The following is a 16,420-nucleotide window of genomic DNA, read 5'->3' as shown; positions in this document are numbered from 1 at the left end:
GGTTGAAACCCTTCATCGCAACTGGAAGGACAAAGTGAAAGGAGAGAAGGAGAGAAGCATGAGCTCGCTGGTGATAGGTGAATCCAGGTGACAGGGTGGGGGGGGTGGGTTGGCAGGTAGGAAGATGGAGGAGCAAGTGACGTGAGAAGCTGGAAGGTGGTAGGCGAGGGAAAGGACTGAAAAATAACGAATCTGATAGGGAGGAGAGCAGATCATGAAAAAAAAAGAGTAAAGGAAGTGGGGGACCAAAGAAAAATGAAGGTAATGGGTACGTCTCATTAGGATGGGAAGGAAAAAAAAAAAGAGTAGAGGGGCCAGAAGAGTGTGTGAAAATAAAGGAAGGGGGGAGGAAGAGAAGGGGTTACAGAGGGAAGTGATTACCGGACGTTAGTGACCTCCGTTGACACTATTAGGTTGGAGACTACCAATACAGAATTTATTCCAAGAATGACCTTTACTTCAGCACAGTAACATTGTTCTAAAGCATGACAACATAAGCTTTTACTTTGCAATACATTCAATAGTTCAGAAAGACAGGGATTCTGTGTATAACCAAATACATTCATCATGGCTGCCTCACTGAAACAGGCTCTGGTACTTTTTCTGCATTTGAGTCTCTGCAACTGACATTCCATTACGTCAATCATGCTGCCAATATTTACCATTTTGGGGGTGAACAGCTGAAAATTAGCAGTGGAAATATGATTCAGCAAAACACCAGCAAAGGGATTAGTGATTTCAATTATCCAGATTGAAGAAAGTTTATTTAAAATCTCCATAGCATTTTGAATTATCACAAGTGTACAACAATTCAACTGAAACATAAATGCAAGCTTCCTTGGATCTTCAGTTACTTTGCACAGTGTATGGATATAACTACTGTATATTGTGGGACACCTAGTATTCACAGAATGGCTCACCTGATTAAATGGCATTCTGGGTCCATCACCCAGCAATGATGGTTTAGTTGGCTGTTGAAAGGAAGCTGCTTGATGAGGTGGCCCTTGAGTGTTTGAAGCACCCTGCTGAGAATGTGGTGGTCCTCCTGCTGCACACTGTGGCCCTTGAGGCCCCTGTGGTCCTTGCATGCTCTGGGGATGTCCTTGCATTCCCTGGGGATGTCCTTGCATTCCCTGTGGAGGTCCCTGCAGTGGAGGGCCTTGCATTCCTCTTGGACCAGATGGCCCCTGCATTCCTTGTCCCACAGGTAATCCTTGGGGCCCTTGATGTCCCTGTGAACCTGGATGACCTTGGGGTCCTAAACCTTGCTGAACATGGGGTCCTTGCTGTCCTTGTGGCCCAGGGTGATTTTGGGGACCTGGAAAACCTTGTGATGCATGTGGCCCTGGGTGACCCTGAGGTCCTGGGTAACCCTGGGGTCCTGGATGGCCTCCTGGACCATGAATTCCTTGTGGTCCTGCGTGTCCTTGGGGTCCCATTAATCCTTGAGACCCAACAGGTCCCTGCATTAGTGGAGGGACTTGAGGACCCATTTGTCCTGGAGGTGCTGGTGCTCTAAAATTGCCTTGTGGTCCTGAGGGTCCAACAGGCATGTTCATCTGCATCTGTTGAGGTGGATGTGCCTGCTGAAATCCTTGTGGACCCTGTGGAATAAATCCTTGTCCCGGAAATGCCTGTGGTGCCAAAGAAGGACCTTGCTGTTGCTGTTGCTGCTGCTGCTGAACTTGTTCCGCCTGTTTCTGTGCCATCCTCTCAATCTTCAGTTGCTATGATGAAGAAAAGAGAAGCTTATTTACAATTTATAAATGTATCACAATTTTTAAGTGTATCACAGTCTATCAAAGAAATCTAGTGAATAATATAGTTCATTGTGGCAATCTTTAAGGGGATTGTATAATGTAGAGCTTGAAACGCTATCAGACAATGCTATTTTTTTATCTTCTGATTCCAACCGCAATGGGCACTTCTTTAATTGCCATTATTTTATAGTGAACACAATGTAAACAACAATGACAGAATTGCAATTAATGAAATAAATCTACAATGTAAAAAGGTTTTTGGCCCTGACGAGAGATATCCAGATTATTGCCTCAGTTCATCAGCTGAATTTGCTGTTTGTTAATCTTAAATTAGTAAAAGAGCTATAAATGGCCTCAGAGACCCTGGAAGGAAGGGTTCACCACAATGGCGATCTATTACCCCTGGAAGTGTACATCTGTGAGAAACGAGTGGGGGCTCAAAGTTCATGTCCCCTGCCTGTGGCTACATCAATTGCAAATGTGGTCAACATTGACACATGCAGAACGGCTATCGTGTATTTGTCTCAAGGAACGCCTGAAGTTTCAGAGCACAATAAAATGTGTTTAGCTGCTGGATTCTGATATGATTTCCTAATGGGAATTGCACACCATCCAGGGCAATAAGCCTTTCTATCCTGACCAACCAAGACTACAAAACCATTCTGCGCAGATACAACATGCATGAGGTAACATCCTGATTTGCAATAACAATGCCTTCATGGTTCATCCCGCATTTTACTTATTTCATATATTGGATCAAGCATTTAATTGATCTGTTTTTAAATATTAAACAGGGCAAAAATTACCAAAAACAACATGGCAACACATCTCAAAGTTGTAAACTCCTTGTTAGCTGGAAACTGTGATTGACAACAGGTTACAAGCTATCCAGATTAAAAGGATTTAGACAACGAAGGAGCTCTCTAACCTCCAGGAGCAATGGATTGGTGTACTGGAGGGCAGCCATCTCCTGTTCAATTTCTGCTTGAGATTTCTTCTTTTCATCCTTTTTCTTCTCCTCTGCTCTCTCAATCTTTGGCTCCTCAACAGGGACTGTGAGAACCTTATTCTGAGACCATGCCTGTCAGTAAAAATAAGAACATTATTACATAAATTGATATATCCCATCTTCAAACTTCCCACCACCACCCCATCACTTTGAATTCCACCATTTTACCTCACTCAATTGACAAGAAGTTTTGTTCATTGTTGTACAAGCATGGTGTCACTTGTCTATCTGGAGCTATAAATATGAACTGCCATTAATACATAAAAGCTGAAAGATGTGTGTAGTTCTTAGCTTGGTAAGGAAGTGTCCTATATTTTCTCTCATTTCTAGTATATACATCATCTCTCATGTTTCATATCATATTTAGACTAGCTTCAAAATAATTTCTGTACTGAAGTGCTTTGAAACACCCTCAGCACATGAAAAGTGTTCCTTTCGCACCCCCCCACTCCCTGCTTATTGGAAATACTCTTCATGCCAATTGGCATTCCCCCCCCCCCCGCCCACTTCCATTTATTGAATATACTCTTCCTCTCACGTGGCACTCTTGTGAATGGTGAAAACTGTACAGGAATAAGATTCTATGAACCATAGCAGTATTCAAATATAATAGGCAACTTTCATGTTCAAAGAGGCCCTTTTTTTTAAATCCAAGAAACTAAATTCTCAGCAGAAATTGCCATGGGTCAATCAAATTTCATTCCTCTCCTTCCTACAAACACTAGGGCATCAAACTCCCATTGCACTGTAAGTAATTTGGCTAAATCAGCACTAAGCAAATATCAAATCTAGATACTCCCCACCCATCAAGCTCAGTGTCACTGTCAACTGTGTACAGTTCCTTGCAAGTCAACCTACATAGGAATGAAGTGTATTGGATTTGACAAACCTGTTGAAACTGTACAGGAATGGGCTTTGCATAAGGGACTTTCTTCTGTATTACTTTCTTTTGATCCTTTAACATCACTTCATCCATGCCCCAATCCAATCCTGGGATTGCCATCTCCACTTCATTCACCTCTTCCTTGTCTGTAAACAAATCAAGCTTTATAAGGCTATGAAGCTAGGCAGAGTATTTTCAAAATATTTATGGAGTGACTCATTTCGCATACCACAAATGCAGCCAAAATCTATTTAAATGGAAAAACTGCTAGAATATTGCAAAGCAGTTACCTCCTTCAGTAATTAAATTATTATTTGGGTTACCAATTAATGACAGCGTGATTAGCACAGTTGCAAATTGACATAATTTCTTTAAATGCTAGTGAAAGAAAGGCAAGTTTTAAAACAAATTCAAGATTTGCACAATGCCAAACTCATATTTCCTCTGAATCCTGGCTGTCATTTTGTTGCTGATGCAAACCAACACCCTCCCCACCAGAAGTTATAGATTTCAACTCCATCTGCCACCACACTGTCTCAAATTTTCATTTCTCAGCCATGTTACGACACCCCACCACAAAATGGCTGTTGTTCAGTCATGCTCCAGGTGTCAAGATCTCAGAGGATCTATACCGGGATCAACATATTTACACAATCACAATGAAGGTATGCCTGTGGCTATACTCCATTAGGAATTCAAGTAGATTTAGTATGACTACAACACATTTCTACAGATGTTCTGTAGAGACCATTCTAACCTGTTGCATTACTACCCGGTACGGAAATGCCAATGCACAAGAGGCCTCAAAGGATTGTGAACTCGAGCCATCTTCAGCATGGGCACAGCTTCCTACTATTCAGAATATCTTCAAAAGGCAGTACCTCAAGACAGTGGCATCCATCTTTAAGGACCTTCACCATCAGGGACATCCCCTCTTCTGATTACTACCATCAGGGAGGATGTACAAGAGACTGAAGACCCACACTCAATGTTATAGCAGCAGCTTCTTTCCCTCTGCTATCAGGTTTCTGAATTGTCCATGAACTCATGAACACTATCTCACCCTTTCTCTTTTGTGCTACCTACTTATTTTTCATTGTAGCTTATAGCAATTTCTTATGCCTGCACTTTACTGCTGCAGGAACAGGAAATTTCACAATACGTCAGTAACAATAAACCTGAATCTGAATGCATGCAGTCTTGTTCCCAGGGTTGGGGAATCAAGATATTTAAGGTGACAGGGGAGAAATTTAATAGTAACTTAAGGAAACAACTTTTTCCACCCAGAGGGTGGTCTGTACATGGAATGAGTAGCCAGAGGAAGTGGTTGAGGCATTAAAATCATTTCAAAAGTATTTGGACAGGTACATGGATAGTAAAGGTATTTTTTATGTAGGGTTCTCAGTAATATTAACTGGTCCGTTAACTGCTTATTATAAAATGGGTTCTCTGAAGTGTTATAATGAAATGACTTCTTTGTAATGATAACTATGAGGTAATGTTCTCTGTTGCTGAAGTGTTTGGGTTATAGTTATAGATAACGGAGGAACTAACCAATGAAAGCTATGTTATGCTATCTTGTATGTATATGCTGAGCTGGGGCTCATGGGTTTTTTTCGGGAGGCGAGCGGAGAGGACGGACGTGTGGGGAACGGACAGCGGCTCCAGGGCGGCAGATACCAGGTCTCGGCGGTTCGTATGGTGGCTGAGGTCTCAGAAGGACGTTGTGGATGGAATCGGAGGCAAGAGTTCCAACGTATTAAAATATTATGTGCACGACTGATAAGTTTACTTATGCAGCGCCTTTTCTTTTAGTTGTTTCTACTAACCCCTCACCAGGAATTACTATAAAATATATCTCTTTACTCGCACTTTGTATATTGTTTGATATTTCTGTTGTGGCTGATATTTGGGTGCCTCACACTGTATCCGCACCAAAGCATTTGTACTGTTTGGCGGGGTCGACGGCTATTCACCCTAGGCAACGGGAGTCAGTTGGGATCACAGACGTTACACTTAAAAAGAAGGACATGGGTAAAATCGCAGCCAGATGGGACTAGCTTAAATGGGAATTTTGGATCAGTTGAATTGAAGGGCCTGCTTCTGGATTGTATGACTCTAACTCTTGAACTCAGTGCCTTGACTACTAAAGGCAAACACACCATACGTCTTCTTTATCATCCTATCAATCTGCGCAGCCACTTTCAGGGATCTATGGCCTTGGACTCTAAGACCTCTCTGTACATCAATACTGTTAAGGATCCTGCCATTAACTGTGTATTTGCTCTTTAACTTATCCACAACACCAGTAGTCTTGACCCATCAATCTATGAGCAAGCCAATTCTGAATCCAAGCGTCCAGGTCACTGTGGATAGAATGCATCTCCTTTACTGGATGAGCCTATCATGAGGTGGCACATAGCTCAAAGTTAACATAGTAAACTGCTAACTACTTCACAAGTTACAGTGACCTTTCCCCTCCTAAGGTAAGGATTTCATGTTGAATGCATCAACCACAGCTTTTCAGTTAATTCTAGACCATTTACTTAGTGTAAGTTCTAACCTTAAATCAATTGCAGCTACTTTCTGACTACTAGGCCACAGCAAAACATGGTGAAGCTCATCCCCCGGCTGTTACCATTAACTTCTTTGTAGACTACTTACTGGTCTGTTCCAGCTCCAAGGCTTGTTTCAACTGGTCTGGAATGCCCATCCCAGGAATACTGGATAGACTGTTTGGCTCAATGTCATCTGTGAAATTCCATAATAAACAAAACTTCAGGATATATACAGAGTTTCATCTTTATGTACTATTATACTTAAATGTTTCTTTCCACCATGACCACTATACTTGGACAAGAGGTATTATAAACTAGAGTAGACTTCTTCCATGATGGCTCACAATGGAGAAGAGGCATTCAGAACCTGGAGTCTCTTCACCGGGAGTGAAGAGGAATCCTATGAAAAAGGTGGAGGGAGTGTACACACCTTCCAAACTATGCCTCACCTGTTGTCATTTCTTGCTCCTCCTGTGAATTAATACGTCTCACATTGGTCTTGCCAATCACATAAGAGTACACAGACCAGTTATTCTCAGCCCTGTGAAACTTTCTAAGAGGCTACAAAAATTTTTGTGCTCTCTGAATTCCAGATATAACTGGATGAATCAGATTACAATCATACACAGAAACAATTATTGTGGAAAGACTGTGATACATTTTACATTAATATATTAGATTACATTGTAAATTAGAAATCAAATGTGAACTGCAATCACATTACAGTCTGGTTGCTTCTGCTATTTATTCCATTGTAAAACACTGCATAATGTATGCTACCAAGGCATATTCCTCACTTACCATACTCTCCCACTGCTTCATCTGACATTCCTGGAAGCAGGTTGAGATTGTAGCGATCTCTCATTTTATCTCCAGGTCTATTTCTTGTCCAGAATTTGCTGCAGATGGAAGTCACAGAGGACAGAGTTAGGGGAACTGACACAAAACAGAGATCCTCTAAGATTGTGTTGCCTGCCTGGTGCTAGGGTTAGGACATTGCTTCTAGGCTGGAAGAGAACTTCAGAAAGTGCGTAACTTGAGAGAGGGATAGGATTCAATGTAAGAACTAATAAAATAGCTAGGACTAGAAAGGAGCTTGGAAACAAAACTGGGTGATTATCCCTGGATTATTACCATCTGAAAATTGGCAAAGGATAAACAGGTTTAGAAAAATAACTTCATGGTTCAAAGTTTGTTGTGATAAACAAGGGTTCAGATTCATGGGGCACTGGAACCAGTACCAGGAAATGAGAGTTCTACCAACAGGATGGATTTCACCTCAATTGCGCCAGGACAAGTATCCTGACGAACCGCATAAATAGGATTGTAGACAGAGCACTAAAATAAATAGGAAGAGGATTGGATCTAAGAGCATATGTTTTAATCATGAGGAAATAAGAGAGAAGTGGCACAGGATAGTGATGGGGAAATTGAGAAGCAAAGCGCAGCAAGCTGGGATAGAAAATATGCCTCAAAGAGCAATAGTGTTAGGAAAAACTGCAAAAAATCAAAGATCTAGTGTCTTTATTTCAATGCACACAGCAATAGATAGGCTGATACCACAGATAGCAACAAATTAGTATGATTAATAACAGGGATGTGGTTGTGGAGTCCAAAACAACAGGCCAAAGGGAAAGGAGGCAAGAGTATGTTGTTAAACAAGGATGGAATGAGAGTGAAAATGTAGGAAATACGAAGTGGTGATTGTTGGTGAGAATCAATACTGGCACACCTGAGGGACGTATGCTTAGCCCAATGCTCTACACCCAAGACTGTGTAGCTAGGCATAACTCAAATGCCATCAATAAATTTGTGATGACACAACTATTGTTGGCAGAATTTCAAATGGTGATGAAAAGGCGTTCAGGAGCAAGATGTATCAACTATTTGACTGGTGTCACAGCAACAACCTTGCACTCGGTATCAGTAACCACAAAAATTGATTATGAACTTCAGAAAGGGTAAGACACACACCAGTCTTCCTAGAGGGATCAGAAGTGGAAAGAGTGAGTAATTTCAAGTTCCTGGCTGTCAACATCTCTGAGGATCTATCCTGTGCCCAACATATCGAGGTAGTTACAAAAGAAGGCACAACACTGGCTATATTTCATTGGAAGTTTGAAGAAATTTGGTATGTCAGTGAAGACACTCACAAATTTCTACAGATGTATCACGGAGAGCATTCTAACTGGCTGCACCAATGTTTGGTATAGTGGGGGTGGGGACACTGCAAAGATTCGTGGAGAGAGGCTGGCCGATGATGAACCACGAGAACAAAGTGAGATATGTCCTACCATTTACAAGTGGATCGGAGATCCTGACATCACAAAGTTCCTTTGAAAAAATGTTATTAATGATGGGTTGATAAATTTCAAAGTCATAAAAACATAACTATTTTTGGTGGGACGAGAGAGTAAGACTTTACTGCTAATGTTACAGGGTATGGTTTTCTGCATGAAGCAGTGTGTTCTGCCGGTAGTGTTTGGATTCCTGTAAAAAGATAAAGGGATGCTTAGGAAATGTGGTGTCATCCAATCAGGACAGTGGAAATGGGAAAAGGTTCTGGAGAACGCTGGGGGAGAGATTTTGTGACGACATTGAGTTGGGTCGAGGTCTTTGTCGGCGGGAGATGGAGAGAGAAGAAACTCGAGAGAACCGGCAGTAGGAATCCGGTGGGAATGTGAGATTCGTTGGGGGGAATTCTACCAGGAGTTGGCACTGTGAGTACATCCGACACAACAGATTTCGAAGATTTGAACTCCAACCTGTGCCTACTTGACTGTCTAATTATGATGGGCCCTTTTGTTTTTTCTTTTCTTTCTTTTCTTTCATAACTGTTTGTTTAAGCTTACATTCATAAATATACTTCCTTAATAATTGTACAGTCTGGATTCATCAACTGTATGGAGCCAGGTCAGCCTGCTACACAAGTAACAGCATGCTCTCCATATCGTACTGCCTTGGTTTGTGTACCGTATCGTGTAGACAGTTAGGACACAAAAGCCTGACCAAAGAAGGGCCTCACTAAGAAAGGAGCTAAAGGGAGGTAGTCATCCCCAAAGTTACAGGAGGCAGGTACCTGGGTGGCCTGTAAGAGAGAAAACGAATAGGCAGGCAGTGCAGAGTACCCTGCGGCTGTTCTCCTCAATAATAAAAGGGAGGAAGTCCTGAAGACAGAATTTAGGGAGTTAGATAGAAAGCTGAAAAGCAGGACCTCCAGTGTAGTGATCTCTACCACTCGCCAGTAAGGGCAAGAATAGCAAGATATGACAGAAGAACCCGTGGCTGAGGAATTGGTGTAGGGGGCAAGGTTTCAAATATCTGTATTATTGGGATCTCTTCTGGTGAAAAGAACAGCTTATACCTGAACCAAGAGGGACCAATATCCTTGCAGGCATGTTTACTAGAATTGTTGGGGAGGGTTTAAACAAATTTGGCAAGGGTTTGGAAACCAGAGTGATAGGGATGAAGATGAGGCAGCCGGTATACAAGTAGATGCACTGTGTGTAGTGGGACTGTGAGGAAGGACAAACAGGATGATAGGGCAAAACTGCAGGCTGTGGGATGAGTTGAAGTGCAACATGGGGGCAAAATTCAAAAGGGTGATGAATACAGGACTGAAGGTGTTATATTTGAATGCATGCAGTATGAGAATCAGGTAGACGATCTTGTAAAGCAGTTACTTAGGCAGGTATAACGTTGTGGGCAGCACAGAGTCATGACTGAAAGAAAATCTTAGTTGGGAGCTTATCATCCACAGATCCACATTATATTGAAAGGATGGGCATGTAGGCAGAGGGGGTGGGATGGCTCCATTGGTACAGAATGAAATCAAATCCTTGGAAAGAGTTGACAGACAATCAGAAGATGTAGAATCATTGTTGGTAGAGTTAAGAAACTACAAAAATAAAAAGACCCTGTTGGGAGTTATACATAGGCCTCTGAACAGTAGCCAGGATGTGAGCTACAAATTACAATAGTGATAGAAAATGCATGTCAAAAGTACAATATTACAACAATCATGGGGGAATTTCAATATGCAGGTAATTGGGAAAATTAGGCAGTCACTGGATCCCAAGGGTGGTAATTTGTAAAATGTCTACAAAATGGCTTTATAGAGCAGCTTGTGGCTTAGCCCTCTAGGGAAATGGTAATTCTGGAAAAAACGGCAACCCAAAATGGATTGGGTGTTGTATAATGAACCAGATTTGAATACGGAGCTTAAGGTAGAGAAACCCTAAGGAGATAGTGATCATAATATGATAGAATTTACCCTGTATTTTGAGAGAACAAAGATAAAGTCAGATGTATCAGTATTACACTGGAGTAAACGGAATTACAGAGGCACGAGAAGAGCTGGCCAAAGTTGATTGAAAGGGCACACTAGCATAGGTGATGGCAGAACAGCAACAGCTGGAGTTTCTGGGGGTAATTTGCAAGGTACAAGATAGATACATCCTGAAGATGAAGTAGCATTCTAAAGGGAGGATGAGGCAACTGAGCCTGACAGCATAAAACGAGAGAGCATATAATATAGCAAGAATTAGTGGGAAGTTAAGAGGATAGAGAACATTTTAAAAACCAACAGCAGGCAACCAGAAAAACCATAAGGAGGGAAAAGGTGAAATAAGAAGATAAGATAGGTAATAATATAAAAGAAGATATCAAACTACTTTCAGATAAACAGTAAAAGACAGACAAGAGTAGATATCAGGCTGGTGAAAAATGATGCTGGAGAGTTAATAATGGGGAGAAGTGAGTGCAGTTGCTATTACCAAGGAGAAGGTGCTTGGGAAGTTGAAATATCTGATGTAGGTAAGTCACCTAGACCAGTTGGACTACATCCTGGAGTTCTGAAAGGGGTAGCTGAAGAGACTGCAGAGGTACTAGCAATGATCTTTCAAGAATCACTATATTCTGGAATGGTTCCAGAGAACTGGAAAATTGTAAACGTCACTCCACCCTCTAAGAAGGGAGGGAGGCAGAAGAAAGGAAATTATAGGCCAATTAGTCTGACTTCAATGCTTGAAAGATGTTGGAGTCCATTATTAAAGTTGAGGTTTTGAGATAATTGAAGGCACTTGACAAAATAGGCCAAAGTCATCATGGCTTCATTAAGGGGAAATCCTGACTGACAAATCTGTTGAAATTCTTTGAGGAAATAACAGATGGGATAGACAAAGGATAATCAGTGAATCTTGTGTACTTGGATCTTCAGAAGACCTTTGACAAGGTGCTGCACATAAGGCTGCTGAACAAGAGCCCATGGTATCACAGGAAAGAAATTTGCATGGATAGTAGATTGGTTGATTGGCAGTAGGCAAAGAGTGGGAACGAAAGTAGTCTTTTCTGATTGGCTGCCAGGGACTATTGGTGTTCTGTAGGGGTCGGTGTTGGAACTGCTTCTTTTCACGTTATGTATCAATGATTTGGATAAAGGAATTGGTGGCTTTGTGGCCATGTTTGTGCACTATATGAAGGTAGGTAGAAGGGCAGGTAATATTGTGTAAGCAGAGAGTCTGCAGAAGGACTTAGAGAGATTAGAAGAATGTGCAAAGAAGTGGCAGATGGAATATTGTGCAGGGAAAATGTATGGTCATGCACTTTGGTGAAAGAAATAAAAGTGTAGACCATTTTCTAAATTGGAGAAAATTGAAAACTCAAGAGGTGCAAAAGGATTTGGGATTTGTTGCGCAGGATTCCCTAACAGCTAACTTGAGGGTTGAGTTGGTAGTAAGGAAGGCAAAAGCAATGTTAGCATTCATTTCCAGAGAATGGGGTGGGGGTTCATTGAAATCTTATCGAATATTGAAAGGCTGAGTTAGAGTGGATGTAGAGAAGATGTTTCTTATAGCGGGTGAGTCTAGGCACAGACTCAGAATAGAGGGTATCCATTTAGAACTGAGATGAGGAGGAATTTATTTAGACAGAAGTAGTGAATATATGGAACTTATTGCCACAGACTGCTCTGGAAGCCAAGTCATTGAGTATATTTAAATTGGAGGTTGAGATAGGTTCTTGTTTAATTAGGATGTAAAGCATTACAGGGAGAAGGTAGGAGTATGAGGCTGAGATGGATAATAGATCAGCCATAACAGAATGGTAGAGCAGACTCAATAGGCTGAATAGCTCAATTCTGCTCCTATGTCTTATGACTTCATGGGATCTCAAAAGATTGAGGCTGGCGAATTAATAACAGGAAACAAAGGAATGGCAGTTAGTTCATGCATCAGTCCTCACCATAGAGGATTTTGCTTATATTCCCAGTGGGATTTTACATCACTTGTGATGTAAGGTTTGGCGAGGAAGGTTTGGCATTCATTTTCTGTTGTTATTTGAGGAGAGGGGCAGTATGAGTGTGAGGGCAGTTTGTTGTTCTCGGTGTCGGATGTGGGAGGCCCTGGAGTCTCCAACCCTTCCGGACGTCCACATCTGCGCCAGGTGCAGCGAGATGCAGCTCCTACGGGACCGCGTTACGGAACTGGAGCTGCAGCTCGATGACCTTCGTCTGGTCAGGGAGAGTGAGGAGTTGATAGAGAGGAGTTATATGCAGGTGGTCACACCAGGGCCACGGGAGGCAGACAAGTGGGTCACGGTTAGGAGGGGGAAGGGGAAGAATCAGGTAATAGAGAGTACCCCGGTGGCTGTGCCCCTTAACAATAGGTACTCCTGTTTGAGTACTGTTGGGGGGGACAGCTTACCCAGGGGAAGCAACAGTGGCCGTGCCTCCGGCACAGAGTCCGGCCCTGTAGCTCAGAAGGGTAGGGAAAGGAAGAGGAGGGCAGTTGTGATAGGGAACTCGATAGTAAGGGGGTCAGATAGGCGATTCTGTGGACGCAGTCCAGAGACCCGGATGGTAGTTTGCCTCCCTGGTGCCAGGGTCCAGGATATCTCTGATCGTGTCCAAGATATCCTGAAGTGGGAGGGTGAGGAGCCAGAGGTCATGGTACATATAGGTACCAATGACATAGGTAGGAAAAGAGAAGAGGTCCTGAAAGGAGAATACAGGGAGCTAGGAAGGGAGTTGAGAAAAAGGACCGCAAAGGTAGTAATCTCGGGATTACTGCCTGTGCCACGCGACAGTGAGAGTAGGAATGCGATGAGGTGGAGGATAAATGCGTGGCTGAGGGATTGGAGCAGGAGGCAGGGATTCAAGTTTTTAGATCATTGGGACCTCTTTTGGCGCAGGCGTGACCTGTACAAAAAGGACGGGTTACACTTGAATCCTAGGGGGACCAATATCCTGGCAGGGAGATTAGCGAGGGCTACTGAGGTGACTTTAAACTAGAATGGTTGGGGGGTGGGAATCAAATTAAAGAGGCTAGGCGAGAGGAGGTTAGTTCACAACAGGGGGATGGGAACCAGTGCAGAGAGACAGAGGGGTGTAAAGTGAGGGTAGAAGCAAAAAGTACTGTGGAGAAAAGTAAAAGTGGCAGGCCGACAAATCCAGGGCAAGCATCAAAAAGGGCCACTTTTCAACATAGTTGTATAAGGGCGAAGAGAGTTGTAAAAGAGCACCTGAAGGCTTTGTGTGTCAAAGCAAGGAGCATTTGTAACAAGGTGGATGAATTGAAAGTGCAGATTGTTATTAATGATTATGATATAGTTGGGATCACAGAGACATGGCTCCAGGGTGACCAAGGATGGGAGCTCAACGTTCAGGGATATTCAATATTCAGGAGGGATAGACATGAAAGAAAAGGAGGTGGGGTGGCGTTGCTGGTTAAAGAGGAGATTAACACAATAGAAAGGAAGGACATAAGCCGGGAAGATATGGAATTGATATGGGTAGAGCTGCATAACACTAAGGGGCAGAAAATGCTGGTGGGAGTTGTGTACAGGCCACCTAACAGTAGTAGTGAGGTCGGGGATGGTATTAAACAGGAAATTAGAAATGTGTGCAATAAAGGAACAGCAGTTATAATGGGTGACTTCAATCTACATGTAGATTGGGTGAACCAAATTGGTAAAGGTGCTGAGGAAGAGGATTCCTTGGAATGTATGCGGGATGGTTTTTTGAACCAACATGTCGAGGAACCAACTAGAGAGCAGGCTATTCTAGACTGGGTTTTGAGCAATGAGGAAGGGTTAAGTAGCAATCTTGTCGTGAGAGGCCCCTTGGGTAAGAGTGACCATAATATGGTGGAATTCTTCATTAAGATGGAGAGTGACATAGTTAATTCAGAAACAAAGGTTCTGCACTTAAAGAGGGGTAACTTTGAAGGTATGAGACGTGAATTAGCTAAGATAGACTGGCAAATGACACTTAAAGGATTGACGGTGGATATGCAATGGCAAGCATTTAACGATTGCATGGATGAACTACAACAATTGTTCATCCCAGTTTGGCAAAAGAATAAATCAAGGAAGGTAGTGCACCCGTGGCTGACAAGAGAAATTAGGGATAGTATCAATTCCAAAGAAATTAGCCAGAAAAAGTGGCTCACCTGAGGACTGGGAGAAATTCAGAGTTCAGCAGAGGAGGACAAAGGGCTTAATTAGGAAGGGGAAAAAAGATTATGAGAGAAAACTGGCAGGGAACATAAAAACTGACTGTAAAAGCTTTTATAGAAATGTAAAAAGGAAAAGACTGGTAAAGACAAATGTAGGTCCTCTACAGATAGAAACAGGTGAATTGATTATGGGGAGCAAGGACATGGCAGACCAATTGAATAATTACTTTGGTTCTGTCTTCACTAAGGAGGACATAAATAATCTTCCAGAAATAGTAGGGGACAGAGAGTCCAGTGAGATGGAGGCATACATGTTAGTACATGTTAGTAGGGAAGTGGTGTTAGGTAAATTGAAGGGATTAAAGGCAGATAAATCCCCAGGGCCAGATGGTCTGCATCCCAGAGTGCTTAAGGAAGTAGCCCAAAAAATAGTGGATGCATTAGTGATAATTTTTCAAAACTCGTTAGATTCTGGACTAGTTCCTGAGGATTGGAGGGTGGCTAACGTAACCCCACTTTTCAAAAAAGGAGGGAGAGAGAAACCGGGGAATTATAGACCGGTTAGCCTAACGTCGGTGGTGGAGAAACTGCTGGAGTCAGTTATCAAAGATGTGATAACAACACACTTGGAAAGCGGTGAAATCATCGGACAAAGTCAGCATGGATTTGTGAAAGGAAAATCATGTCTGACGAATCTCACAGAATTTTTTGAGGATGTAAGTAGTAGAGTGGATAGGGGAGAACCAGTGGATGTGGTATATTTGGATTTTCAAAAGGCTTTTGACAAGGTCCCACACAGGAGATTAGTGTACAAACTTAAAGCACACGGTATTGGGGGTAAGGTATTGATGTGGATAGAGAATTGGTTAGCAGACAGGAAGCAAAGAGTGGGAATAAACGGGACCTTTTCAGAATGGCAGGCAGTGACGAGTGGGGTACCGTAAGGCTCAGTGCTGGGACCCCAGTTGTTTACAATATATGTTAATGACTTGGATGAGGGAATTAAATGCAGCATCTCCAAGTCTGAGGATGACACAAAGCTGGGCGGCAGTGTTAGCTGTGAGGAGGATGCTAAGAGGATGCAGGGTGACTTGGATAGGTTGGGTGAGTGGGCAAATTCATGGCAGATGTAATTTAATGTAGATAAATGTGAAGTTATCCACTTTGGTGGCAAAAATAGGAAAACAGATTGTTATCTGAATGGTGGCCAATTGGTAAAAGGGGAGGTGCAACGAGACCTGGGTGTCATTATACACCAGTCATTGAAAGTGGGCATGCAGGTACAGCAGGCGGTGAAAAAGGCGAATGGTATGCTGGCATTTATAGCAAGAGGATTCGAGTACAGGAGCAGGGAGGTACTACTGCAGTTGTACAAGGCCTTGGTGAGACCACACCTGGAGTATTGTGTGCAATTTTGGTCCCCTAATCTGAGGAAAGACATCCTTGCCGTAGAGGGAGTACAAAGAAGGTTCACCAGATTGATTCCTGGGATGGCAGGACTTTCATATGAAGAAAGACTGGATGAACTAGGCTTATACTCGTTGGAATTTAGAAGATTGAGGGGGGATCTGACTGAAACGTATAAAATCCTAAAGAGATTGGACAGGCTAGGTGCAGGAAGATTGTTGCCGATGTTGGGGAAGTCCAGAACGAGGGGTCACAGTTTGAGGATAAAGGCGAAGCCTTTTAGGACTGAGATTAGGAAAAACTTCTTCACACAGAGAGTGGTGAATCTGTGGAATTCTTTGCCACAGGAA

General features: G+C 42.6%; 1 protein-coding gene across 1 annotated transcript in view; it reads right to left on the bottom strand.

Annotated features, from left to right (window-relative positions):
* Positions 1 to 16,420, bottom strand: part of wdr33 (WD repeat domain 33) — a 154,174-nt gene that overhangs the window by 30,494 nt on the left and 107,260 nt on the right. The window contains exons 12-16 of the mRNA XM_072255759.1: positions 7,012 to 7,109; positions 6,317 to 6,403; positions 3,659 to 3,798; positions 2,689 to 2,841; positions 921 to 1,727 (exon numbers count right to left, since the gene is read on the bottom strand). Of these exons, the coding sequence (XP_072111860.1) occupies positions 921 to 1,727; positions 2,689 to 2,841; positions 3,659 to 3,798; positions 6,317 to 6,403; positions 7,012 to 7,109 (1,285 nt within the window). The remainder of the gene's footprint in view (positions 1 to 920; positions 1,728 to 2,688; positions 2,842 to 3,658; positions 3,799 to 6,316; positions 6,404 to 7,011; positions 7,110 to 16,420) is intronic.

Source organism: Mobula birostris, chromosome 4 (assembly GCF_030028105.1).
Source record: "Mobula birostris isolate sMobBir1 chromosome 4, sMobBir1.hap1, whole genome shotgun sequence".
NCBI lineage: Eukaryota > Metazoa > Chordata > Chondrichthyes > Myliobatiformes > Myliobatidae > Mobula > Mobula birostris.
Note: the sequence above shows the minus strand (reverse complement) of the source record. Positions and strands in the feature narration are given on the sequence as shown.